The sequence below is a fragment of the Suillus fuscotomentosus genome, assembly GCF_016647785.1.
Source record: "Suillus fuscotomentosus strain FC203 chromosome Unknown F5891scaffold_88, whole genome shotgun sequence".
Classification (NCBI taxonomy): Eukaryota; Fungi; Basidiomycota; class Agaricomycetes; order Boletales; family Suillaceae; genus Suillus; species Suillus fuscotomentosus.
Genome location: NW_024539600.1, coordinates 48,757 through 73,888, shown reverse-complemented (window position 1 = coordinate 73,888; position 25,132 = coordinate 48,757). Strand labels below are relative to the sequence as shown.

Here is a 25,132-nt window from a genome sequence, read left to right as displayed (position 1 = left end):
TTCGGACTCTATGACAAGATCATCTCGGACCGAGGCCCCCAATTCGCCTCGAAGCTAGCAAAGGAGCTAGGACGACTCCTCGACTACCAAGTCGCACTTTCCACTGCCTATCACCCTCAGACAGATGGCCAGACCGAACGGCTCAACCAAGAGCTCGAAACCTACCTCCGGATCTACTGCCGGACGACTCCCTCCGAATGGGCAAAGCACTTGCCTATGGCCGAATTTGTTCATAATTCCCGACGACACTCTGCCAGAAATGCCTCTCCCTTCTATCTCATGATGGGCTACGAACCACGAGGCATCCCCCATCTCTTCCCCGACTCTACCCTACCAACCGCCGAAGACCGAGTCAAATCACTCGCCAAGATCCGCGAAGAAGCCCTTGCATGCCACAGCCTCGCGCAGCAACGCATGGCTGATCGTTCCTATGGCCAGCGTTACAAGCCATGGAACGTTGGTGATAAGGTATGGCTATCCGCCATGAACCTAATCACCGGATTCCCTTCTAGGAAACTCGCCCCGAAACGATATGGACCCTTCCCAATCCAGAAGGTCCTCTCCCCCATCACGTTCCAGCTCAAGCTGCCTGCCAGCTGGCGTATCCACCCCACGTTCCATGCTTCGGAACTTTCCTCCTATCAGGAGACAGACGTGCATGGACCGAATTTCACCGAACCTCCTCCTGATCTTATCGATGGAGAGGAACACTACGAAGTGGAAGCTATCCTCCAACACAAGGGTACCGGATCGCGTCGCCGGTACCTCGTGTCTTGGGTTGGCTATCCTGCCTCCGAACGAACGTGGCTCCCCGAAACAGAATTGAAGTCCGCAGCGGAGCTCCTGAAGGCGTATAAGAAGCGACTCAAGATCGCTTCAATCGCCATCTCATGTTGATCAACAACCGCCACCGCAACTTCTCCTACCGCCCTCACTACACTAGGGCTGACCCCACCAGCGAACCCATCCACACCGATACCAAAGCCTTCCACCGCCAACGAATCCGCAATCGCCACCGCCCCAAGAAATCCACACCCGTCGACAAACAGAGACCCACTACCCAATACCCCACCTACGCCACTACCCAAGGAAAGACGCTCCACTATGTCGGCCTCAGCGTCGTCTGTTTCCTCGCACCGATCCGCTACCTCTCATGCGTCTGCCTCCGACCCCGACCCGACGAGCCAGCCAACGCATGGCCATGATAGGCCTTCCTACACCGTCTTCCGACGACCATCCCTTCGCTCAGTTGTCCAAGACAGGCAACGGGCCTACTGGGAAGCAGTCATCTGCGATCCCCAGTATGCAATCTGACTCGACAACTATCTCAACCGCACCAATGACGACGTAACCATGAACCTCGTTCAGGCCTTCAGGGCCACCGATGCTCTCACCGGCGATATCGCCAGGATTGACCTGGCTAGGGAGACTGCCCTATCCACCGTCTCAACCAGATACAACCAAGGCAAGATCAAACGAGCCTTGCTAAATCTGTTTGAACTTAGGAACTTCCATGCCGCCGTCATGGCCGTCGAGGAGGAGCGGGCATTTAATCCCCCTCCCGACCCGCTTGCAGTCGTTGAGCGTGCTGTCTATGACAGAGCTCCGACCCCCTTCCTTCCCCAGCTACCCCGCTCTGAATCACCAGAGCAGATCCCCAATGTCACCCAGTTGACCAACCCCGAGATCGACCGTCTCTATAACGAATACGAACGCGAGCTCTACGCTCCACGTAACCCCTCCCCCATCCTCGATGCCGACACCATCTCTATCATCATCCCAGAGTTGGATGAATGCCCCCCCGCATCACCTGTTCTCAACCCCGACGATTGGGTACCCACCGAGACGGTCCCACACCTCTCTATTGGTTCGCCGGAACCCCTTCCCACTCCGCAACGCCGAAATCACCATGCTCGTGCACGATCTATCTTGTCCCTAGGACTACCCCTCTCCCATGCGCATCGACCGCGCACCCAGAACTTCACTAGGCACTATCCTCGCGAGGAAGCCCAGGAAGACGCCATCAACGACGCGCGTCATAATGCCACCGAGACCACCCAGGTCTACCGCAGCAACGTTGTCTGCCGCCAGTGCCGTGTCTACGGACACAAACAGAAACACTGCGCGCAATACTTCTGCCGCATTTGTGGGCAATTTGCCCCAAAACATCTCACTCCCTTCTGCCCTCGACTTGACGGCAGGAAGATCCTTCGTCGTGGAACCTCTTCCGACCGGTTCTACAGGGACATGCAGCAGCTTGAAGCTGCGTATGACCAGGACGCTGCTCGCCTTGAGCAAGAACGCGAAGAGAATGCAATCGAAGCCGCCTCCTGGCTCGAAGACCTCGACTTCGACCCCGCATGGTATAACAACCAGGACGACTACGTTCCTTTGGACGACGATTAAAGAGTTCGTGGAACTCTACCTTGAAACGGGGGTAATGTTACAAGTAACATCGGCTACATGGCTCCCCTATCATTTTTCCCCTTCGTCCTCGCCCTCGTATGCCTCCGGCTCGCACTTCTCTACCGAATATCCGTTGACCGGATCCTTGGGACCGTTCCCGTCCCTCATCCCCCTCCCATCGCACCAACGTGCGCACGTGCCTTCGGGCTATGACTCGTTCTGACTCGTGCCACCAATGTGGCTTTCCTTATCTTGTCTTATCTTTCCTTTGACTCGTGCATGATGCACATTGTATCATTTACCGTTGGCTCGTTCCAACGTTTCTCGGTCTCATTCCGCATTCGACCTTACATCACTAATCAGGCTCTGCCACCACCGTACCTATACCCTTTCCGTTTCCCCTTTGCCCTTACCTACAGTACGGTAGCCTTGCCCTTAACCCTTTCCACTTAGTATAAGTAGTCGGTCACTCTGTACTAGATTCCCTAACTTGAATCTACTCAATCTTCCCTCGAACATACTTTCCTCTGAAGCCCCCTCAGCTTCAGTCTCTAGTATCTTTTCTTAGGTGCTCATCGCGCCTAAGTCTACCTCGATCGACCACCTCATCGTTCGGACAAGACTGTCCTTACTTTGAGATCGTTAGTGACTTTGAAGACATCCGTCTTAGAAGTCACGTGACACGCGCGTCTCTGATATCTGCCGACTCGACGTCGCCAGTCTCAGTCGCTACACCGGACCCTTCCGGTTACGTCACGAACGTTAGCGGACGACGCCCCTCTCAGGGCTCCGCATAACAGATCTATTTGAGTGCGTAACACCCGCCAATTCAAGTGCTCTTGACAACACGCTCTCAGATGTCCTCCTGGCTCCTGCTTTTGACCTCACACCCACGGAGTTTGAGGAGCTTGATTGCAGCTACAACTACTGGGAATTGTCCACTATAACCTCTCTCAGTGGTATCGACAATACAGCTCTGCCCTTTCTGGATCAAGTGAATGAAGTAGACGAAGTAGATGGGGTCCTCACCAAGGAGCCAGCCCTGGAGGTTTTTCATCCTGACTTGCAATGGAGACAGTCTAAGGGTGGTGTGTGGGACACCTTGAACAGAAAGCAACAAGAGAGCCTCACCCACTGAAGGTACAACAATTCAGATGGTGAGTCTGAACAATGTGTTGGGTCTTGCAGAACCTAGCTGCTATTCGACCCTAAAGGGTTTCTGGACCAGGCTCAAGGCTCAGAGAAGAGGAAATATGATAGAAACTTGCTGATCTCTCAGACTCATACTGGTAACTGGTGAAAAGATAACTTGCTTATGTAAGCTACAAAAGTGCCAACATAAGGTAAGGTAAAAATAGTCTCTACTAGCCCAGCCAGAAATGAATCCCTACACTGCGCAATGAAGAAGACATTTTGGTGGCGGATAATGATGCTCACTAGGGCCTTATTTGTTGGAGGTCTGTGGGTAGGAGAGCACCAAAACCCATTTATGATTCATCAGGTGGAAGTACAACGCCAGGTGACCAATAGCTTTCTCACCGCACTTCACCTAACCTACACGACTTACAAGGAGATGCTGGAGTGACCAGGTCAGTGCCTTGCATCCTAGATGCTACCTGATGCTATCTTACAGTTTCATCAGTGGTCATCACATTTGCCAACAGAGTGACTGTTTCTGCTGGATGGCCGGAGTTCCGTAGGAATGTGTGCTCTCTCTTTCCTTCGCTTTCCCCTTACTGATGCTAGCAGCTGGCCAAGGCATTTGACGAATAAAAGGGGGAACTAAGGAAGGTTATCAAAGGTGGAATGTCACCATACACCAACTTTTGTGCCTCTTTTGATACAGTAGAGATGAGGATCACTCACTTCGTGGGTCTTTTCAACTTGAACAACATCAATGACGTATGGGACTTGAAACCGCAGTTGAGGCACTAGCTCAATTTTTTTTTGTTTTTCAGGTGCGCCAGGCGATTTCCGAGCTCATCGGAGAACATGTTTTTTCAGAGCTCCTTTGGGCGTCACTCTTTCACCCAACCAGCAAGTTGGTGGATGGAAAATGTAGTGTGAGGCTAGCAGATTTCTTTCCTGAAGAAGTCTTTTCAGATTTCAACTGTCTAGCCCAGAAACTGGTGGGCAATTTGATGATGTTGGTAAGTTTGTATGCCCTTCGCGTTTTCTCCTCAAAAAACAGATGCTGCATTGGTATTTCAGCTCTACCAGTTGATGGTCATTACCTTGAAAGAAAGAGAAGCACTTGTGATCAACTGTCGTGGACCAGAAGAAATGAACGAGATTATTATGTCAGCCCTAGACAATATGTACACCTATCCAGACAGGTTCCCAATATTCACGGGAAGAGTGAAGGCTCTCCCTTTCATAAAGTGCATGCTTAGGATGGTTGTTTCAGCATATTGATCATGCTCTACATTTAGAGGGAGCAATGTCCTGCCCATCGCTCCCAAGTCAGGTCTTCCGAGAATCATGACAGAGGAGACAGGGAAGAGATTTAGGAATATGATGGACATCTTGCCCATTGAAACCCAGCCAATTGGTGATTTGTGCATTGTTGTTCCAAACAGTGGGGGCTTTGGTTCCACCAAGTCTCTGAGACTTGTCTCGGATGTACCCGCTTCATTCTTCTCGACTCTTCCAGTCGCGTAGTCACAGTATTGCTAGTCGGATGTTCGCTGGTCCCCTTCTCGACTTTGTACTACCGATACCACGAGTCTTAACATCACCAATCTCTATGAATGTTTGGCAGCAGAGAGATCTCTGAATAAAGCTTCAATGACTGTGTAAAGTTGGAAATGGAGGTTCGGGAAGCAGGAACGATGTGATCACCAATTAGGGGTACCGAAGGTTACCGGAATACCCATCGATCGGAAGAATCCGGAATTGTTCGAATGAGTCAGTCAAGCTCAAGTTGGAGCAAAACCGTCTTCTTTTGGTTCATTTTGATAAAACCCAAGGAACAAATTTACTATCTTCTTGCTCATTAGCTGTGTCTTCAGCAGCACTACATACTTTGTAAGCAGTCTTTTGCATTCTGTCATAATCTGGTGCTTACTGATTCAAGTTCAGTTTGGTATTATGTTATAGTTCTACTGATGCGCAAGGTCTCAGCCTTCCACATAACACACAATCGATGTAACTTCCAGGTAGAGTCTTAAATGCTCACCAAAATAACTGACTAACAAGGGTCCTCATCTGAAGGAGCTTGAGCATTCCCCCATGCCCTTTGGAACAGGGTGGCAATTCTACAGTTTTTCAGAAGAAAACTTCATGGCTGAGTACTTTGTCCTCCTGTGGAGTTGTGTCCAGTGTGTTTACTCTCACGTTCAAGGGAACAGCGGGAGCATCATGTTTTTCAAGTTACTCAAGTTTGTAGCAGACCTGGAGGAGCTCTTCATGCAAGGTGGAGATAATGAGGTGGATGCCATTGCAGAGCTGGCAAGTACCATCACACTCTCCTTCCTCTTCAAAGTTAACTATTTACATCAGCTCATCATCATTTTACTCAGAAAGGTCCATCAAGCAGTCCACCATCTCACCGAGCAACTGGTAGCCCAAATGATCTTTATTGAGAAGAGGGCATGCCTGTGACTGCCTTGCGCAAGATCAAAGTTATCAAGGCCATGAACCAGTCATGCATAATTGAGATCTTGGGTGTGTATACATCCTACTTGTTCTTCCAAGTGCAAATTATTTTTTCCTCACTCTCGATTTTATCTTGAAACCATTCACAGAATAACATCCTACACATGAAAGCTGGCAATCTTCTCATCGATAACAACAGCGGCTTTTAGAATTTTCAGTCTAGCGCACAGGTACAATCTGAACGTTATCTATGCAGTCATGGATCAGCATGGGAGAGACAAAAAGTAAGGATTATTTTATTTTATTTTTTATCCAATTTTATTCAGTTTTATTCAGTTTTATTGGACCTTTTATTTTTCTGATCTACCTGATTTGTGTGTATTGCCTAAAACAATGCTAACTTCTTAATCGCAGTGTTTGCAGCAGCGGCTGCTTCTTCCCTCTGAGTCACAAGCCTTGACAGCACACTCGTCAAGTTGACTTCACAGGACTCACCCGCAAGGCACCAAACCAACGTTGACGAATCGTTGTCCTGTCCATTGTCTCCTTCTTCTTGGACAGTGATGGATCTTCTATTCATGCTAAGTGGAGGCTGATGAAGTAAGTATTGCTACTAGCCACAGACTGGCATTGAGCATCGCCTCAGAGAAGCTTGTCATTCAAATATTGTGCCTTACGTTGGCCTGTCGCGTACTCCGCTTCTAGATGGACAAATATCCATAATGTCAGGGTACATTGAGTACGGTGCGTCTGGTTCGAGAACTTCATTTCATGCTTCTCTTGATGCTATTCATTCAAGAAATCTGAGAATATACATATTCAATAAGACGAAACCTTTTCTATCTCTGGCTTTCTTTTGGCACAGATGAAATGTATGCTCTTGCACATCTGAGGTATGTTACAATTTGTGTGCTATTCACGCACTAGTTTGACAAACTTGAAGGAGAGTATTGGCGAATGTTCTAATCTCTCAGATGAAGAGTGGACTCGTCAAAATCGAGTGCAATGCCCTATTTTATGCCAATGGAAACACGGACCTGAGAAACCCAGACATCTCCCGAAATTTCCTGTTCCCCAGGTGGTGGACTGGGCATGTCTTTAGGTGGTGACTACAATATCGTCTCGAATCTGAGTGAGGAGGATCACCAAGGAAAACTGCATGTGGCATTCCTCGGCGTGGATCGGCAGAATTTCCAATTAGACCGTTATCGGCCCAGATCTACAACTGGAAGGCAACCTCTCCCCCATGTCCCCCGCTCCTGAGCCTTTGTGGCCTCTATCAATCCCATCTGCGCGTGCTCAACAAGGATGGGAGAAAAGGCAGTGTCGTGGATCTCATTCATCATTGATGAGGATGGGGATGGCAGTGGTAAGCCTGCATTGTGCAAGGATACACACCCCATGTGATACTGTCCATCTCCTTCTCCTCGTAAGCAAATTTCATACCCTCCAGAACTCTCCCTCTCAATAACTTCTTCGCCGGCCAGGAAAAATTCTCATAGACCGTGTCTAGAGTGTCGACAAGTGGACTGTCCATCAACTCTGCCACAGAAGATATGACCATGGAGGTTGTTAGTCTATTACGTGTGTGTCATTTGGGATGAACTGTCAAAGGATCTCTTTTGGTTTGAACCCTCTGTTCCCCCAATCTTTGTGCTTGCAGTTGGGCTGAAGGGTTAAGCAAATGAAAACAGCTGCAGCCATTCTTGTGCCCAATTTGTATGTCTTCATGTGATCCTCCGACAAATTCAATGCCTGGACAAGCTGATCCTCCTGCAGGTATTTCCACGGACAACAAGAACCTGAAATCCCAAGCAATGTCGAAGCATCGAACCCAAACCCTGCTTCAAATGTGCCATCTCGCTGTAGAGACTCATGCCTCTCATGGCGTGATATGGCAGTTTCCACTAAGGGAGTATACAGCACCAACTCGCAGCACCACTCTGTGTACTGTCCACAGCAATTCCTATATGAGGCGCAGCTTTCCCGTGCAATGCGCGCACCATTCCCGCGCTTCACGATGTATACGCGCGCGCGCGTTCCCGCGCTTGCGCGCCCTATAGCGCCAGCCATCCAGATGCATCCATCCACTGTCCACCAAGCTCCCTAGTGCGTATATTTCCATTTCCTTTATTAGCATAGTGTTCCACCTTTATTTTTATCATGGACTCTCACCCATATATATCCTTACATACCTACTCGGTAGCGCTTCGGCTCCGCATGACCGCGCTTAGCCGCGCTATATAAGCGCCAGCAGTACATACTATTACTAACTTACTTTTCACCTTAACTTACTTTTCAACTAACTTTCCCTTTACCTTACTATACTTTCCACCCACTATCTACCTAGAAGAACATAGTAGAAATCTATTTGTCTACACTTTGCATCTCTCTTCTCTTATATTGCATTATATTATCACTTAAGCTTAGTCTCTCTACCATTTCCGCACGCGCGCGCGCGCTTTCCCGCGCCTTCGTACCTTGCGCGCACCTGCACTTTCTCGCGCTTCGCTTCAGCGCATACCACTAGATCTTCGCTCCACTTGCTTCCCCTTTAGGGTCGAATGCGCTTGTCATCTCAAGCATAGCAGACTAGGCAACGCATGACCTTCAACATTTTTAGATACAGTTAGGAGCATCTTTTGTTCCTCTCAGTATCGTTGTTTCTACATCGCCTTGATCTGTTTGTTGCACTACCAGCCTCTTCAGAAACTGCACAGTCTGATGCAGGTACTCAATCATATGCTCATGACACAGCGAAGGATGTCGGGAACATGATTTGCCCAAACAGTTTGCCCTGTGGTATCAGGAGCAACTGGGTCAGAAATTGAACGACTAGGAGGAGCGAGCAGAACCCGATTGCTCCGTGTTCATTATTGGCCTCGGCATCTTCATCGTGATCCTATGTCTCTGGCCTGTGTCATTCGTGATATAGTACAAGGTGTTATTACAATATTGATGGCCTCTCTCCGACCGATCCTAACTTCCAATCACCAACAGCCTCTTCACTTCAGTGAGCTCCTGCCACGCATTCTCCAGGTATCTCATTGTCTCCTGCAACTCTTCTTCCCTCAACGCCATCAGCATTACCCAGCACTTATCCTCCACAGTTATCTGAAAAGGAGTAGGCGGCGCAGTAGTATGACTTTGGATTCAGTATTGGGCTGTTTCGACTGCGTTGTTCCACGCTCTCTGCAACCGTTTAATTTTTTTCATTAATGTAATGTACTTATAACATACTACCGCTGAACCGCTGACAATCAGCGGGCCTGGGACATCTGGTTGGAACACGGGCACCTGATTATGATAATAGCTAAGTAAGATGTACAACTCGACAATATAAAACTTACGAGTGAGTCGTCATTGATCAGAGCATTGTTGATCTGAGCATTGGCAGATTCCATGATATAGTAGCAAAGTAGATGGTTGTTAAGACCATGCACAAAGGGTAGGACTGATTCTGAGGGGCTTGGCTTCAGCTCGTGTGCTGTGCCCCTTACCCGAGTATGTGCCCTTAATTTCAGATTGGTGTCCGAGGAAAGTCCGAAGACATCCGAAGGCGCGGGAAACTTCGGAAGGACTTTCCGGACGGGTGCAAGTAACTTCCGGATGAGTGCGGGAAAGTTCCGGAAATTATGATGAGGTTTCGTCCTGATACGGATATGGATAATGGCTACTCAGGACTTGTCCTGAGTAGAAGTAAACAGAGGAAAGGCTGCAAGGACAAAGTCCGAAGCAGAATAGGTCCGGAGGACCGCGGGAAAGATCCGGATGAACTTCCGGAAACTACGGAGGATCGGATGAGCGGATGAGCGGAGTATCGGATAAGCAGAGCTCCGGCCTAGGGAGAAACTCCCTAGGCCTGAGATGGATAACAACTAAGTTGGAAGACTAGAACTGATATGAGGACTTAGAGTGAGATCTAGTGCGAGGACTAATATGATATTCAGACTGAGGTACTACAAGACATATACACAAGTTTATATACTAAGAGAAATAACGGAAGGATCAATAAGCAGAGTCCGAGGCTATGTATGAAGCATATGCAAAGGTTGACAAACGGGAGTCAGAAATGAACATAGGTTAATGGATCAGTAAGCATACCGGTAATAGATATAACCGAGGTACCGGTAACAAGGAATACCGGATAGGCTGTGTTAACATTATATGCACAGGAAATGAATTACGAAGCTTATCGTATATCAGATAGGAAACAGATCTATACATCAAATCGGACCGGATCGGATATGGTCCAGATGAGATGCGTGGATATATAGGATGTGGCATTAGGGCAATGGGACAAGGATGAATGATGCAGGCTAGCTGCGAAGGATAAGGGATCTGGGTGTGGACATGCGGATGTGGATGTGCAGAGGTGCAGGGATCCGGATGGGTACTGGAGACATGGATAGGACATCCGAAGGTCCGGATGAGGCGTGGGAATATTATCGGATGTAGGTCCGGAATACGGGATATGACAATGGTACTGATTGATAGATGCGCGAGTCAGTAAGTGTCACACATCCATAATGGGCAGTAGGACTGCGTCGGAATTTTCAATTTTTCAATTTGGCCATCTACGCTCACAATGTACGTCATGTTTCAATGGCCATAGGACATTCCCTCCTGCCCCTAGTATTCACTGCCACAACCAAATACCTTTTGGACGCGGACTTGGCTCATCCGGCGCAGCGGTCATTGCAGGCGTTCTTCTCGGAGACAGTCTCTGGAAACTCAAGCTCTCCCGAAAGTGAATGTTAGACTATGTGCTCATGGTCGAGCGCCACCTCGACAATGTGACAGCCGCGCTTATTGGAGGATTTGTTGGATCATACCTTAGAGAGCTAGACCCACAAGCTACCGAGGCAGCACAAGTACCCCTCTCTGAAGTCCTCCTGGAATACCCTCCCGATGCTGGAGACAACTGGGGTCTTTCCCCACCTGTTCCGCCATTGGATATTGGTCACTATGTCCGATTTAAATGGAACAGTAGGATCAAAGCTGTTGCCATCATACTCCAATTTGAACTCAGTACTGCAAAAGCGTGAGCCATTCTGCCAGAGAGTTACTCAACTTGAAGGAAGGATCTGGTACGTGCTCTCATATACATATAAAGTACAATGTCTTGAATAAAACCCCCATAGGTTTTTAATGTGCAATGATTAGCCATCCTCACCACAGCTCTCAGTCAGACGCCACCAGACCCAGAATTGATTTTTGAGGCTATGAAAGATCGCGTGCATCAGCCGTATTGAAAAACTCTTGTGAGTAGTTTTCATTCTGTGTAGATTGCACTTCTTGACCACCATTTCAGATACCTGGCCTGCCAGCGGTCACTTCCTTGATCACTCCTGCTTCACATCCTGGTCTGCTTTCTTAAAATGTGTCTCAGCTCACCTTCAATGGTATGTGATCTGCCCTTCTACTGATTGGATGCCAGTTCTCACTGCGATGCAAAGAATGTTGTTTCCTCCAATGATTTTTGGCAGTATCGAATGGACATAGAGGAGTGCTGATCAGACCCTTAGGAAAAAATGATCTTGTATGTGTGCTTTACCTGCAGTAGACCTACGGCAACCCATTCTCCTTCACATCCGCAAACTCCTTCGCTTGGGTCTTCCCATTCAAAATGGTCAGCCTCTTGATCCTCTAGACGTACATTTCATTATCCTGTTTAACTTTTACGGTTCACTCAGTCGCGCTGCAGTTCCCTGTTATGTTGCCTCTACCCTCAAACTTGTGGCATTCAAGTGTAGATTCTCATGAGAATGTGAGCCTCTGCTCATGCAATCATTCTTCAACTCACACTGTTTTAGTCTCAAGTTACACCAGCATTGCTCACCACCCAATCCTCTTTTGCCGCCTCCACTATCTTCACAGCACGCCCAAATCTCCTTCACACACCTGTCTACTTGAGGTATGTCTGCTTTACATACTGCTTAGAATGTTACTGACAGGGCAATAGTCTTGACATTAACATTATCGGTAAGTGATATCCATGTTGGATTTACCCACTTATGTTACATATCAAACAGATCCCCACGAAGTGTTGATTGTGAGTAGATTTCAGTGTCACCTGTTCTCTGACTTGATTAGAGTCGAATGGGCGACATATGTACATGGTTTTGACCGTGATTAGTTGTGGTGATGTTCTCAATGTATCATTACTATGCTATCTTCTCGCTACCTCACGTACAGGGTTCTCTATGTAAGAGTTGGGCCGTTCGCTGTCGGAATCTGATAAGCCAACACAGCGTCTTAGCACCAATTCTTCTATACAAAAACTCACGGGTTTAATAATTGAAACTGGCTGTCTTACGAGGTGATTCTCCTTACATCCTGTTCCATATCTTAACTCATTTTGTGCAGTGTATGTTTGATGACAGCCATCATTACAGTGAGGTCCCAGTTACTGTGATGTCCCTCACAGCTCTGAGAGTCACCTACAGTGCGCAGTGATGCCGAAGAACTATGTATTTCTCAGTCTTGAATGTTTAATGGCTAAATGTAAGATCAAAACATTATCCGAGAATCATGCTGATCCATGATATGGTGTCAAGTATATGTCAACTCGTTCATCGCACTCCCGAACTCGCGATACTACCTGCAGGCCAACAGAGATAGTACCATTTCTTCCAAATCCAATGTCAGACACAGCGTCTACCTCTCGGAGCGGTACCTTCCCTCGTCACAAGACGAGAGACTCGAAGGAGAACATTTTGATCATGCAGATAATGAAGTAACAGTGCACCCCGCTCGACCTATCCAAGCTGGTAGTTGTGTTAGTGTCGATGAAACAGAAGCCACAGCGTCTACTTGCGATGATAGTAGAAAGATATCATATCTTGAATTGGTATGATAGGATAGATGGATCATGAACCACTTATTGTTACCTATACTATGTATTGCTGTTGCGAGAACACGTCGAGCCAAATCAGCGTGAGCAGCTACTACAGTGGCTCAAAAAAGTGTCCCAATGTTTGTAGGTTTTCATGTAATTGTGTTATTGCGAGCCAGGGTGTGAGAATCTGACTAAGTCAAAGGGAGGTCCCAAAAAGCTCCGCTTCTCGGCTACAATTATGTCCCCTATAGCGTGAGAATCCATTGACGCCATGCGAAGATATGGCTATTTTAATTAGGTGACTCATTGGGACACTTTTTTGAGTTTGAATCAATTATACATAATCTCTATAATTCTAGTACTTAGTGTTTCCTCCCTTAGCTTTAATGACTGCTGCTACCCTCCTAGGCATACTTTCTATCAATTTCTGACACTCCTCCTTAGCAATCTTTCCCCACTCTACTACAACTCTCTCCCATAACTGAAATAGTCCATTAGGTGGGTCTTGATAGGCAGCAAGCATTCTCTTGAGTAATTCCCAAATATGTTCAATGGGATTGAGGTCTGGAGACTGTGCTGGCCATGATAGGACAGTAATATCATGGTCCTCAAACCATTTGGTGGCCAACTTTGAGGTATGCTTGGAGTCATTATCTTGTTGGAAGATAATGTCTTCTTCATCAATATCTGATTCTTGCATGCTTTTGAGCAGACACTCCTCCAGAATGGAGACATACTGCTCTGCATTCATTCTCCCCTCCACCTCACATAGAATTCCCACCCCATGCCACCCCATGCAGCCCCACACCATCATATTTCCTCCTCCAAACTTAAGAGTACCTTTCACTTCTTTTTCTCCAAGTGGATCTCCTGCCTTTTTCCAAACATACTCTTGACCATCTGACCCCATCCTATTGATTTTAGTTTCATCTGACCAAATAACTCTCTTCCAGTCCTCTATAGTCCAGTGCTGGTGCTTTAAAGCAAATGCTAGTCTCCTTTTCCTATGGGCTGGTGACAGTAGGGGTTTCTTCTTCTTGACTACAGCTTTAAGATTGGCTTCCTTGAGGGTGTTCCTGACTGTTTGAGTGGAGACAGTGGTAGTGATGATGGAATTGATGTATTTTGTGGCTTGAACAGCAGTAGAGGCCTTTCCAGATATAATATGATGAACAAGAGCTCTTTTGTCATGCAGAGTAAGTTTAGAAGGACGACCCATTTTGACATTTTCTTTGTTGGGAATATTCTGGTTGATAACCCTGGCAATAGTTGACTTCCCCAGACCAGTTTTGGAGGCAATCTGCCTGATAGATAGACCAGAGGTGGAGAGAAAAAGGATATTATCTCTTTGAGAAGAGGAAATAGACTTCATGCTGATTATAAAGGACATGATGTTATTGGAAGGGTTTATATATGTACAGGATATTAAAATGAGACCATATTGTCAATATGGGACCATTTATATATATATTTGTAAATGGTGTCATGTCTAAATGATCTGATTTTCATATTTTAATAGAAACTCAAAAAAGTGTCCCAATGAGTCACCTAATTAAAATAGCCATATCTTCGCACGCACGGCGTCAATGGATTCTCACGCTATAGGGGACATAATTGTAGCCGAGAAGCGGAGCTTTTTGGGACCTCCCTTTGACTTAGTCAGATTCTCACACCCTGGCTCGCAATAACACAATTACATGAAAACCTACAAACATTGGGACACTTTTTTGAGCCACTGTATATGTCTCAGGTTGTAGATGACTTGAATCAGCCCATCAATACAACAAAGGACCAGTACTACAGTAGTGCCAGGAAGACGAGATTTAATGGTCACAGAACTACAATGTTGAACTTGAGGCCCTGACCAAGTTGGACTCGCTATCTATGTAGTGGTCTCATCCGAACACACTTGAAATGCCATCAAAAATTTATCTAAATACACTCAGCCGGCCTAGGCTAACCACCTGTGTCAGCTCAGCGCACAAAGGTAATTCAGACAACAATGTTGTCATGCTTCCGGCAGCTACATACCCAAGGACTTGCACCGGAATCGATCAGGCAAGCTTCACTCGACATAATCAAGTGGCTGGTTCACACGTTGTGGAAGGAATACCTGGAGCTTCATTTGTGCGCCAACAACTGGAAAACCACGAGGCTCATGATCGATAACTATTCCCAATGGTACAACTACCACATCAAGAAAAAGGGTGGAAAGTGTGTGAAGGCTGAGTCTGAAGACATGGGCCTAGAGGAAGAGACTGCCTCCGAAATGATCCCAATCATTAAAAAAAGAAGATTGTCTGACTCTGATGAGAACCACACCGCAAAGCGCCCACACATAGATTTGTCATCAGAGGATATAGTAAGTTTTCATCTTCTTTGCTTGTCACTACTGACATGATCGGTCTATAGCTAGCATCACCCCCTTCAATATCAACCGAAGAAGTAAGTTTTAATATTATTGTTTTGTACTACTGACATAGTTGGTGTACAGTTAGTGTCACCCCCTTCGCCATCACACGATGGCACTACACCCGACCGTGAGCCAACCCCTCCACCATGAATGGACAAAGGCAAAGAGAGGGAAGTTGTTGCTGTCGAGGTGACTCGGAGTCTCTCATTGTAGTACATGTTGTACCTGGCACTAATTTCACGTGTCTGATCTTACAGGTCAAAAACCCTCTGTAAGTCATCAATTCTATTGATGCGCTACACTGATGCGATCAATTCATTTAGCTCTAATCTTGTCCTCAAACCTCGGCCCAGACCCATTTCACAGAAACCCCCTTCACCTTCTATTGTTTCCTCAAGTTCAGGATCCAACCCTGCTGTAGTGCTGCCCTCCACCAACATCATGCCAATCTCCAGGCCAGAGATCTCATCGAGTTCCGATTCAGCTTCCCTTGCTGTAAAAATGGAACTCATTGGAGTGACCCACGCCAAACAAACAAAACCCACGATCAACTCGAAGCTTGATGCCATCAAGAAGCGACAGCTGAGCACCAAGCCGATGCGCATGAGCCCCAAGATCATGGTGCGGTGAGTTCTATATATTATTTTCATAGCAAGATTAACTCTATCATTCTAGGAATCTTTGTGCCCTCGAGTGGCAATCAAACAGCAATCAAAAGGAACCAGCGAGTGTCTTTGCGACTTACTGGAATGGGTTGTCTACTGCCGACAAAGAGGTGCATCATTTTTTTCTTATATTAACATCTATTTAATTCTGTCTACAATTGTTCGAGTTATACAAGCGCAAAGTATCTGTTCACGTGAGTTCTGTTGCCTGCATTCTATCACATGTACTGACCAAGTGTCTTATAGGTGGCTTCCTCAGGACTGGTTCAAGTGGACAACAACCACGATGACTAGAGGGCATATGGCGGTGGAGTAGGAGACCCCAGGGGCAGCAGCATAGCAGCAGCCGGATAGCTCCGTAGATTAGTCAGCCACTCAGTGCTCTTCGGGCTTTGTAGTAGTGTAGAGCCTCACCACTTCTTCCCTTGCGTTTGATACATAGGTGTTTAGTCGTGGATACACCGCTCCAACTGGTGAACAGAGTGAGTTCGCCTCAACCAAGCTTCGTTTTGGTTATTTCCCCTTAGAGTCCAGAATCCTAGAGTTTAGAGCCAAGTCCAGAGCCGAGTCCAGAGCTGATTAGAAGCCTCGTGGAACACACGAGAACACGTTCGAGAACCATTGCGTCAGAACCACGAGGAAGACACGCACAGAGCATAGCCTTTTAAATTCTGAGTACAAAAAACGGAACGCTCATGACTGCTCTTTCCTCAGCTAAACAGACAAAGAAGAAATCTCTTCTGCCCAGAGACAGTACAGGTCGATTCATCAAGGCGGACGGAGCCACTTCCTCAGAATTCACATCAGAGGCTTCATCACCATTGGATACCCCAGAGATCATCGAGAGAACCCTTACAGACAACGATACATCAGCATCGGAGCACGAGGTCAGCAAGCAGTTAGGAGAACGCGAAGACGACGAAGAATCACTTCTGGGAGCGCCCAGCCCAAATATTGTTATACCAACCCCAGAAGCCATTTCCCCAATCCCATTCCCAACAACCCAACGCACAGACCAGCTCACCGTTCCAAGCAAAAGTAAACTAAGGTCACCATCAAAGACAAGCGTCGTACCACCAATCGTTCCAACACAAGCTCAATTCGTGCCAATGGCAACTACCACAGCACCAGCGCTATTCAGCGGGAATGATAATGAGAACCCGCAAAACTTCTTGCGAGAGGTAGAAAGATACATTCACCTTAACAGAATCACCGATGAAGCAACCAAGGTCATCATCTTCAGTACCTTCATTTTGGCAGGTTCTCAAGCCGACATCTGGTGGAACAGCTTAACAGTAGCGCAGACTACAACGTGGGCCAACGTTAAAACAGCATTCCAGGCACAATGGCCAGCCATAGTCGTGGCCGCAAAGTCCACACTAGAGTATCAGAAAGAGCTACTCTCACTGAGACTCAAAGAGGACGATGTGGGTGAGCGCATCACTGTAGCGGGAGTCTCCACTTGGTCACACCTCCACTACCATGGACGACTGCAGAAGCTGGTTCACGATGCGGGTGTAGCAAATGCACCAGTATTCATACACCAGGTTCGCGAGGCATTGCCACGCTGTAGAGACTGATATCTCTGTGGCCTTGCAGAGGCTATATATGCGACCTGTCTCAGAGTACAGTTTGATGCACAACTTGTGCCAATACCTTTCCAATCATTCCCTATGCGAAGCGAAACTCTCCCACGCCAAGCGCGCGCTACCTTCCCACACATCGGCCGCCCCAAGCGCAGCATTCTTGCGCGCGCATTAGGCACGCTTTCCTGCGCTCGAAGCGCCCTACGTCGCACGTCCATCCATTGTCCAAACTAACCTCACTGGTATGTGTTCCTATCATTTTCTCCATATCAGACCATATTCTATTTAATGATTGCTCAATTCTCATGTCATGGACCCTTATTACATACCTTACCTACTCGCTTCGGCTCCGCTTCAGGGGCGTATTTTTAGACATACATATATAAGCGCCTGTAGTTCATATTTTACATGATCGAATCATATAGAAGCTCCCTGCACCTCACTATCAGTGTAAAGCTCATCCGTCACATGCCATAGTCAGTATCTATTGGCAATAAGAACATCCTTAACGTCTATTACGAACCTCTGCTTGTAAACTCACCTTGCGCTTTTCCCGCGCTTCGCACCACTCAAGCGCTACCTTCCCGCGCATCGGCTGCCCTAAGCGCTTCGTTCTCGCGCTCGCGCCTCACGCGCTTTCCCGCGCTCTACGTCGGCTGACGAACGGCACCCTTTGCACCAACCCGTAGATCTCTGCTGTACTTACTTCCCCTTTAGGGTCGAACGCACTTGTCACCACAAGCATAGCAGCTTAGGCAAGCAGACCCAACACATAGTTCAGAATACCACCATCTGGATAGTTGTTTCTACAACGCGTCATAAGAGAACTCACATCTCCCACACCACTGGACTGGACGACGTTCTTTGATGAAATCAAGAACACGAACATAGATACCATCCAGGACAAGGCACGACGGGAGAAGGAAAGGAGAGAGGCAGAAAAAGCGCAGAACCTAAGGATAGCAAGGCTCGAGAACAAGCAAACTGATCCGGTCGAGGTCTTACGTTTACAGATGCAGAGAGCAACAATCAAACCAGTAGACGCACCTTCACTCCCAACCACCAGCACGCAAACCAGACCCCATAACAGCACGAACGCAACATGTAACACCATGTCCAACTCAGCTCGCCGGCAAGTACAATACGTGACAGCGAATCAGAATATGCTACAATGTCCAAGAGGTCAGCCGCCAACACAAGAAGAGCGGGATCTCATGAGAATATGCATCAATGAACTCCCACACCATCCAGATACGGCAGATGGACAGATAGCATACGAGGAACAGATACGGAGATGGGAAACGCAATGGGGGAAAGGAGTTAGATGCACAGAGCAGTCTCCCTACCCACTGATGCCGGGAACGGCGCAAATTTTCTCAGGAGAATGTTTCAGATGCGGCGCACACGGGCACATTGGCCCAGAATGTCAAGTACCGGTGGACGACCAACTGCCGAAGAATGAATCAATCTGGAGAGGATTAAGCACGTGCACGCTGGGAACATTCAACCGAGCAACAGCTCTGCAAATTAACATTGTGTTCGACAATGGGTATATGGGAGAGCAGGGAAAAGAGAGTGGGTCTTCGGTGTAGAGGACCACACGACGACCCACCCAAAGGACATACCTCATAGCTACGGACTGCCAGTCCTCGCATGCAAAGAGGAGGCACGCGAGGACCAACATGCCAATCCTGCCGAGTATACATCCCAATCAGTCAATGTCATTGAAGTTAAGAACGAACAATACGATATCATTAACTTGTATTCGATGGATGAAGAAGCAAGGCAGCGGACATGTCAACCATTTATACAAAACATCTCCTTTGAAGGACCAAAAGGAGAGATAGTACGAGCAAAGGCGTTATTTGACGAAGGTGCCATGGTCAGCGCAATGTGCTCATCCATGTTCAATCGAGTCAAGCATCAGTTGGGGAACTGGACACCATCAACACGACGATTGCGCATGGCCAACGGAACGATTACGCCATCGCAGGCAACGTGGAAAGGGAAGATTACGATCAGAGGAGTTCAAACAGAAGGAGAGTTTGAGGTATTCGATGGAGGGGGAGGATGGAATTTTCTTCTAGGGAAACCAATGCTGGGAGCATTCCAAGCTATACACGACTACAGCACAGACCAAGACCAAGTGCAGGTAATGGGGAAAGGCGGGACAAGAACGCTCTATAACCAAAGTCGAGCGAAAACAGCATCGGTCGAAGATGTAGAGGAAGAAGGAAAAGACATCACGATGGTAACGCAGGAACAAGAGGAAGGGAGAGAAGGCGTCATAACAAAGGAAGTATCAAGTCCCAATCATGAGAAGACTGGAAAACGCACTGATCAAATGCCAGAAACAGGAAACACGACTTCAACCAGTATGAGCTTAGACGAAGACACGCTGCTACAAGAATCGTTAGAAGGAGTATCAGACGCAATCCCAGCAAATTTCCTACAGAACGACAAAGCAATCTTTACGAGGGTAACGGACCCAAACAACCCCAAAAGAGTCGCTTATATCGTTAAAGCGGTACAGTACGGAGACACACTTACAGAGGATGAACGCAAGCAAGCGGAAACGCTAGTAACAAGGTATGCAGACATTTTCACATGCTCACTATCAGAAGTTATCCAGGTACTGGGAGCGAAACATAACCTCAACATACCAAAGGATGCAACATTCAAGCTAAGGGTCCACCAACGCGTGCTCACCCCTCCACAGACTCAGTTTTTACATGGACGCATTGACAAAATGTTGGAAGCGGGTATCATCAAACGAGCACCGCCAGATGCGGTAAAGTGCTGTGCAACCACAGTGTTAGCCCAAAAAGTGCACGAACAGAAAGGTTTAACGCTTGAAGAGTTAAGATACAGGGTCAATGAACAATATGCACAAGAAGGACAACCACCAGCGTTCACACTCCCCGAAAGGGAAGTGCCGAATGAACCAGTTGAACAAAGACCAGTAGCACCGCAGAAATGGCGTATTTGCCAGAACTTTAACGAAGTCAACAAGCACACCCTCATAGCGCCAATGCCGCAAGGTGATATTCGAGCAAAACAGCAACATCTGAGTGGACACAAGTACGTATCAGTATTTGATTTCGCATCCGGGTTCTATGCCGTTGAAATCCCAGAAGAGTCAAGACCATACACGGTGTTTTACATAGAAGGGCGCGGCTACTTCTGGTACAAACGGATGCCAATGGGACTCACAGGAGCACCATCAATGTTTGCAGATATGACAGCAACACATCTACACGACCTCACAGCAAAGGCAATAATGGAGCTGTTCGTAGACGACGGTGGGACTGCAGCAGATACATTTCGTGAGATGCTAATGAAGCTAGAACAAATCTTTGAATGATGTCGGGAACGGAAAATATCTCTATCACCAACGAAGTGCCGATTGTTCATGATGGAGACAACATTCGCAGGCGCAACAGTTGGACCTCAAGGCGTCCAACCTGATCTAGAGAAGCTTACCGCAATCGTTAACTGGAAACCACCCACTGACGCTCTCAATTTAGAATCATTTTTAGGATTAACGAGTCATTTCAGGGATTTAATACAGAACTATGCCAAGAGAGAAGGGCCATTACGCAACCTCGTGAAAGCAGCACCTCTCAAAACTCCGTATTCAAAAGCAATGTATCGACGCACGCTAAGAGACTTTAAGCTTGCAGAAAAATGGACTACTGACCACATAACAGCGTTTTTAGATCTAAAATCAGCTTTAGTTTCAAGACCAATACTGCAAGCACCACGCTACGACGGATCAAACTTCATAGTCACGTCTGATGGGTGTCAAGAAGGCTTCGCGGCAGTACTAAGTCAATGAGTCAGCAAGCAAAAGCTGTCGGGCAAGTGGACAGAACACTTATTACCGATAGCATTTGCGTCAAAACGAACGTTGAAAACGGAACAAAAGTACAAACCGTTTTTACTAGAGTTTGCGACCCTCAAATTCGGACTGGATAAGTTTTCTGATACAGTATGGGGATTTCCTGTGGAGATAGAAACTGACTGTCAAGCATTGCGAGACGTCCTACTAAGTGATAACCTCAACGCGGCACACGCACGTTGGAGGGACGGGATTTTAGCGCACAACATAGTGGATGTAAGACACGTACCGGGAAAACTGAACGTAATCGCAGATGGCCTCAGCCGACAATGGGAGGGTCAGCCACGCAATGTAGATGCGGAAGATGGAAGCACTTGGACCGTTAGCGAGGACTGGGAAAAGAACAGCGGCTTGATTAATGATATGCTCCTCATAGACAAGAACACTGATTCAGACACCTTTTCTAGCCTACAGCAAAGATTTGCCAAGGAACCCGTATTCCTTCAGGTCATAGAGTCCATTGGACAACTAGATGCAGACAAGCCACTTCGCAATCACAAAAGAGCAAAACATCAAGCATCGCAATACCTCATCGAGGACGGTAAACTTTGGCGCCTACACGGAGGTACAACAATCCGAGCTCGAAGCAGGGTAGAATGTGTTAGCAGGGAGGAAGCTATGCAAATGGCCATCAAGCAACACGAAGGAAAGGGACATTGGGGGAGGGACGCCATCAAGATAGCGCTCACAGACAAGATACACAGCCCCGGTCTCGACGCGTCAATTATGAAGGCAATTTCTGAATGCGCTAAGTGCAAGAATTTCGGAAATCAGCATTTGCACTCACTTCTAGAACCAATTACTCGTAGACATCCTTTCGAACTACTAGTAGGCGATTACTTAACGTTGCCAAAGGCAAACGGGTACCACACACTGGGAGTGTATCTCGACATGTTCTCCTAACATGTATGGGTCTTCAAGTACAAACATGCTGGGACAGCGAAAACCACGATTGACAGTCTCGGACATATCTTTCGGGGTTTCACAGCGTCAGAAACATTCATGAGTGATGGAGGACGACATTTCCACAACTCAGAGGTCAGAGAGTTTTGCGCAAAATGGCTATGTAAGACACATGTGGTAGCGGCTTACTCGCCATGGGTCAACGGGCTCGTTGAAGGAACAAACAAGCTGCTCCTACACGTTCTCAAACAGTTATGTGCTCCCAATCTGGGGGAAGACGAATACGAAAGGATAGCATGGGAAGATCTACCAAAGTGTTGGCCAAAGTATCTAGATGAAGCGGTGACAGCGTTGAACTATCGAATCTTACCCGCGTTAAAATTCTCACCGAAAGAACTTCTTTTAGGGCAGATAATCAACACACCACGAACGGACATCACGGAAAGCACATCGGCATTAAGGCTATCAGACGCAAACGCACACATAGCCTACGTAGGACAGCAGCAGCTAGATGGATATGATGCCATTGTGCGACATGCTATCAAACGAAAGGTGATGTTCGACAAACGGGTACTAGCTCAATCTCCAAGGGAAGTCATTTTCAACAGTGGACAGTTGGTTCAATTTTTCCACAGTAATGCGCATAGCACCCTCAAAGCGAAACGCAAGCTCCTACCGAAATGGTCAATGCTGCATCGTATCAAAGAGCGAATACGCAACTCGTATCGCTTAGAAACGTTAGAAGGAGAACTCCTGGCGGGAGAATTCCACGCACGAAGGCTGAGAACATTCATACCAAGGAATGGCACAAAATTAGCGGAAGAACAAAAGGAGAGAGAAAAGGAAAACGACATACCAGAAGAGCAAAGTGACGAAGAAGACAATCCCACAATAGAAGACGAAGATGTAGAACATGGAGGTGTAGAAACAGAAAACGAAGAGAGGCACGAGAATATGTTTGGAGGCACAGAGTAGTAGGCGACGAGGACACTGCCGGTTCTTTCAAGGGGGGCACATGGAGTAGGGGACCCCAGGGGCAGCAGCATAGCAGCAGCCGGATAGCTCCGTAGATTAGTCAGCCACTCAGTGCTCTTCGGGCTTTGTAGTAGTGTAGAGCCTCACCACTTCTTCCCTTGCGTTTGATACGCAGGTGTTTAGTCGCGGATACACCGCTCCAGCGGGATGGCAGTGAAGGTACAACAATTCAGATGGTGAGTCTGAACAATGTTGGGTCTTGCCAAACCTAGCTGCTATTCGACCCTAAAGGGTTTCTGGACCAGGCTCAAGGCTCAGAGGAGAGGAAATATCATGAAAACTTGCTGATCTCTCAGACTCATACTGGTAACTGGTGAAAAGATAACTTGATTGTGTAAGCTACAAAGTGCCAACATAAGGTAAGGTAAAAACAGTCTCTACCAGCCCAGCCAGAAATGAATCCCTACAGCAGGATGGCGGGCGGGATGGTGGACGAGGCGCAGTGAGCAGTGATACCCTACTCACCTAATGATAGCAATACCTATAGATAATGTCATTTGCTCTCGTTAGATTTGTTTTTGGATCAAATCAAGTGATATTTCATATGTAAATGTGTATCGGTAGGTCTAAACAGATTGAGAATTGTATCTAAACATCTAAAAAAAATTTCAATGTCTTTCTTTTTCCATCTCAAAAAGTCTCATTTGTCTAAATACATCGATAGATTTCATGGGCCTTTATTTTTTTAGATATCTATCTATGTATATCTACCTCATTCTTGTTGATTTTCACTGGGCATCAGCATTTGATGACCGCATAATAATTTTGCAACTCTGAACCCGGTGACCGGTCATTACTTCCTTCAAGGCTGAGTCTGACAGCGGTAGCTAAGTACCTGCTGTGCACAGCGAAATTCAGGAAGTAACATTGCATTCATTTTCCATCATTATTCCTATCATTGAAAATCTGATGCCTGCTGGAAGACAATCTTGAATTATAGAAGAATGAACTTTGAAAACTGTGCACCACCTCAACCGCTACCAAATTTACCGATCAGTTTCAAGTTGAAGGAAATCAAACCCGGATGATGCCTTTATGGAAGATGCAGTGCCCAGTATATAACTAAGGTTACAATGGTCCTTGGCCCTTTGTCGGAATGGTGTACAAGGAAAGCTGTTTGGCCATTTCTTGCCTTTGAATAGGTTTTGACTGCACAGATACCTCTGTCGAGCCATCCACCTCTATCCTTTGACCCGGGGCTCGAAAATGATCTCACACAGTGGGACCTTGATGAAGGACCTGCAGTGAACGCGACAGGACATCTAGTGTTCAAAATGGTCAATTCTTTGCTTCAAAACTGGCCAAATACATGTCATTGTATTGGTATGTCTGGAGATACTGAGCACCGTGCAGATGAGTCATGACTTATCATATATGTCCTGCAGGTCATACAATAGTCCCAGGAATCATCCCCATGGGCACTCTTCTCTACCATGGAGCCACCGGTCCCCATTTACCAACTGCTTTGGATTGGGTGGCTGTAGAGCCAGAACACTCCATGCTTTTCTGCCAAGGGTCAATCGAAAAAGGATGCTGTGGCATGTTTGACAGCAGTTGGCGGTTTATGACCAGGACTGAGACATTATTTTACAGCCGAAATCACAGGCATGGCAGCGGCCGATCTTGTCCATGATTTTCTATCGATGTTCATGTCTCGACCGCCTCCCACACCATACGCACTTCCTGTCTCATCCCCAGAGATCTCTCGTGATTGCCCTCATAAGTTGGCACTGACATTGAAGGAACATCACAGGTGCTACTGACAATGAGATACCTTCCTCTCAC

The 25,132-nt window shown here is 47.1% G+C and overlaps 6 protein-coding genes across 6 annotated transcripts; 5 read left to right on the top strand and 1 right to left on the bottom strand.

Moving 5' to 3' along the window:
* Nucleotides 1-4,212: 4,212 nt before the first annotated feature.
* On the top strand, nucleotides 4,213-5,067 carry F5891DRAFT_985443 (uncharacterized protein; the record flags this gene model as incomplete). Its single annotated transcript, XM_041377591.1, has 4 exons — nucleotides 4,213-4,308; nucleotides 4,365-4,556; nucleotides 4,618-4,787; nucleotides 4,839-5,067. The coding sequence occupies 4 exons, from the start codon at nucleotides 4,213-4,215 to the stop codon at nucleotides 5,065-5,067; spliced, it is 687 nt and encodes a 228-aa protein (XP_041219475.1).
* A 1,321-nt stretch (nucleotides 5,068-6,388) lies between these two features.
* F5891DRAFT_985441 (uncharacterized protein) lies at nucleotides 6,389-7,567 on the bottom strand (the record flags this gene model as incomplete). Its single annotated transcript, XM_041377590.1, has 6 exons — nucleotides 6,389-6,445; nucleotides 6,499-6,575; nucleotides 6,681-6,789; nucleotides 7,041-7,112; nucleotides 7,227-7,378; nucleotides 7,402-7,567. The coding sequence occupies 6 exons, from the start codon at nucleotides 7,565-7,567 to the stop codon at nucleotides 6,389-6,391; spliced, it is 633 nt and encodes a 210-aa protein (XP_041219474.1).
* A 3,041-nt stretch (nucleotides 7,568-10,608) lies between these two features.
* F5891DRAFT_1195816 (uncharacterized protein) lies at nucleotides 10,609-11,051 on the top strand (the record flags this gene model as incomplete). Its single annotated transcript, XM_041368195.1, has 2 exons — nucleotides 10,609-10,753; nucleotides 10,807-11,051. The coding sequence occupies 2 exons, from the start codon at nucleotides 10,609-10,611 to the stop codon at nucleotides 11,049-11,051; spliced, it is 390 nt and encodes a 129-aa protein (XP_041219473.1).
* Nucleotides 11,052-12,066: 1,015 nt separating this feature from the next.
* On the top strand, nucleotides 12,067-12,953 carry F5891DRAFT_741133 (uncharacterized protein). Its single transcript, XM_041373049.1, has 5 exons — nucleotides 12,067-12,211; nucleotides 12,266-12,325; nucleotides 12,373-12,400; nucleotides 12,453-12,510; nucleotides 12,564-12,953. The coding sequence occupies exons 1-5, from the start codon at nucleotides 12,117-12,119 to the stop codon at nucleotides 12,860-12,862; spliced, it is 540 nt and encodes a 179-aa protein (XP_041219472.1). The 5' UTR covers nucleotides 12,067-12,116; the 3' UTR covers nucleotides 12,863-12,953.
* A 1,893-nt stretch (nucleotides 12,954-14,846) lies between these two features.
* F5891DRAFT_1195813 (uncharacterized protein) lies at nucleotides 14,847-16,216 on the top strand (the record flags this gene model as incomplete). The annotated part of the gene is made up of 9 exons (XM_041368194.1): nucleotides 14,847-15,206; nucleotides 15,257-15,289; nucleotides 15,339-15,384; nucleotides 15,418-15,446; nucleotides 15,515-15,528; nucleotides 15,581-15,883; nucleotides 15,933-16,032; nucleotides 16,099-16,116; nucleotides 16,169-16,216. The coding sequence occupies 9 exons, from the start codon at nucleotides 14,847-14,849 to the stop codon at nucleotides 16,214-16,216; spliced, it is 951 nt and encodes a 316-aa protein (XP_041219471.1).
* An 8,297-nt stretch (nucleotides 16,217-24,513) lies between these two features.
* On the top strand, nucleotides 24,514-24,890 carry F5891DRAFT_906279 (uncharacterized protein; the record flags this gene model as incomplete). Its single annotated transcript, XM_041373550.1, has 2 exons — nucleotides 24,514-24,670; nucleotides 24,733-24,890. Coding segments are annotated over 2 exons (315 nt in total), but the record flags the coding sequence as incomplete, so codon positions are not given.
* Nucleotides 24,891-25,132: the final 242 nt, after the last annotated feature.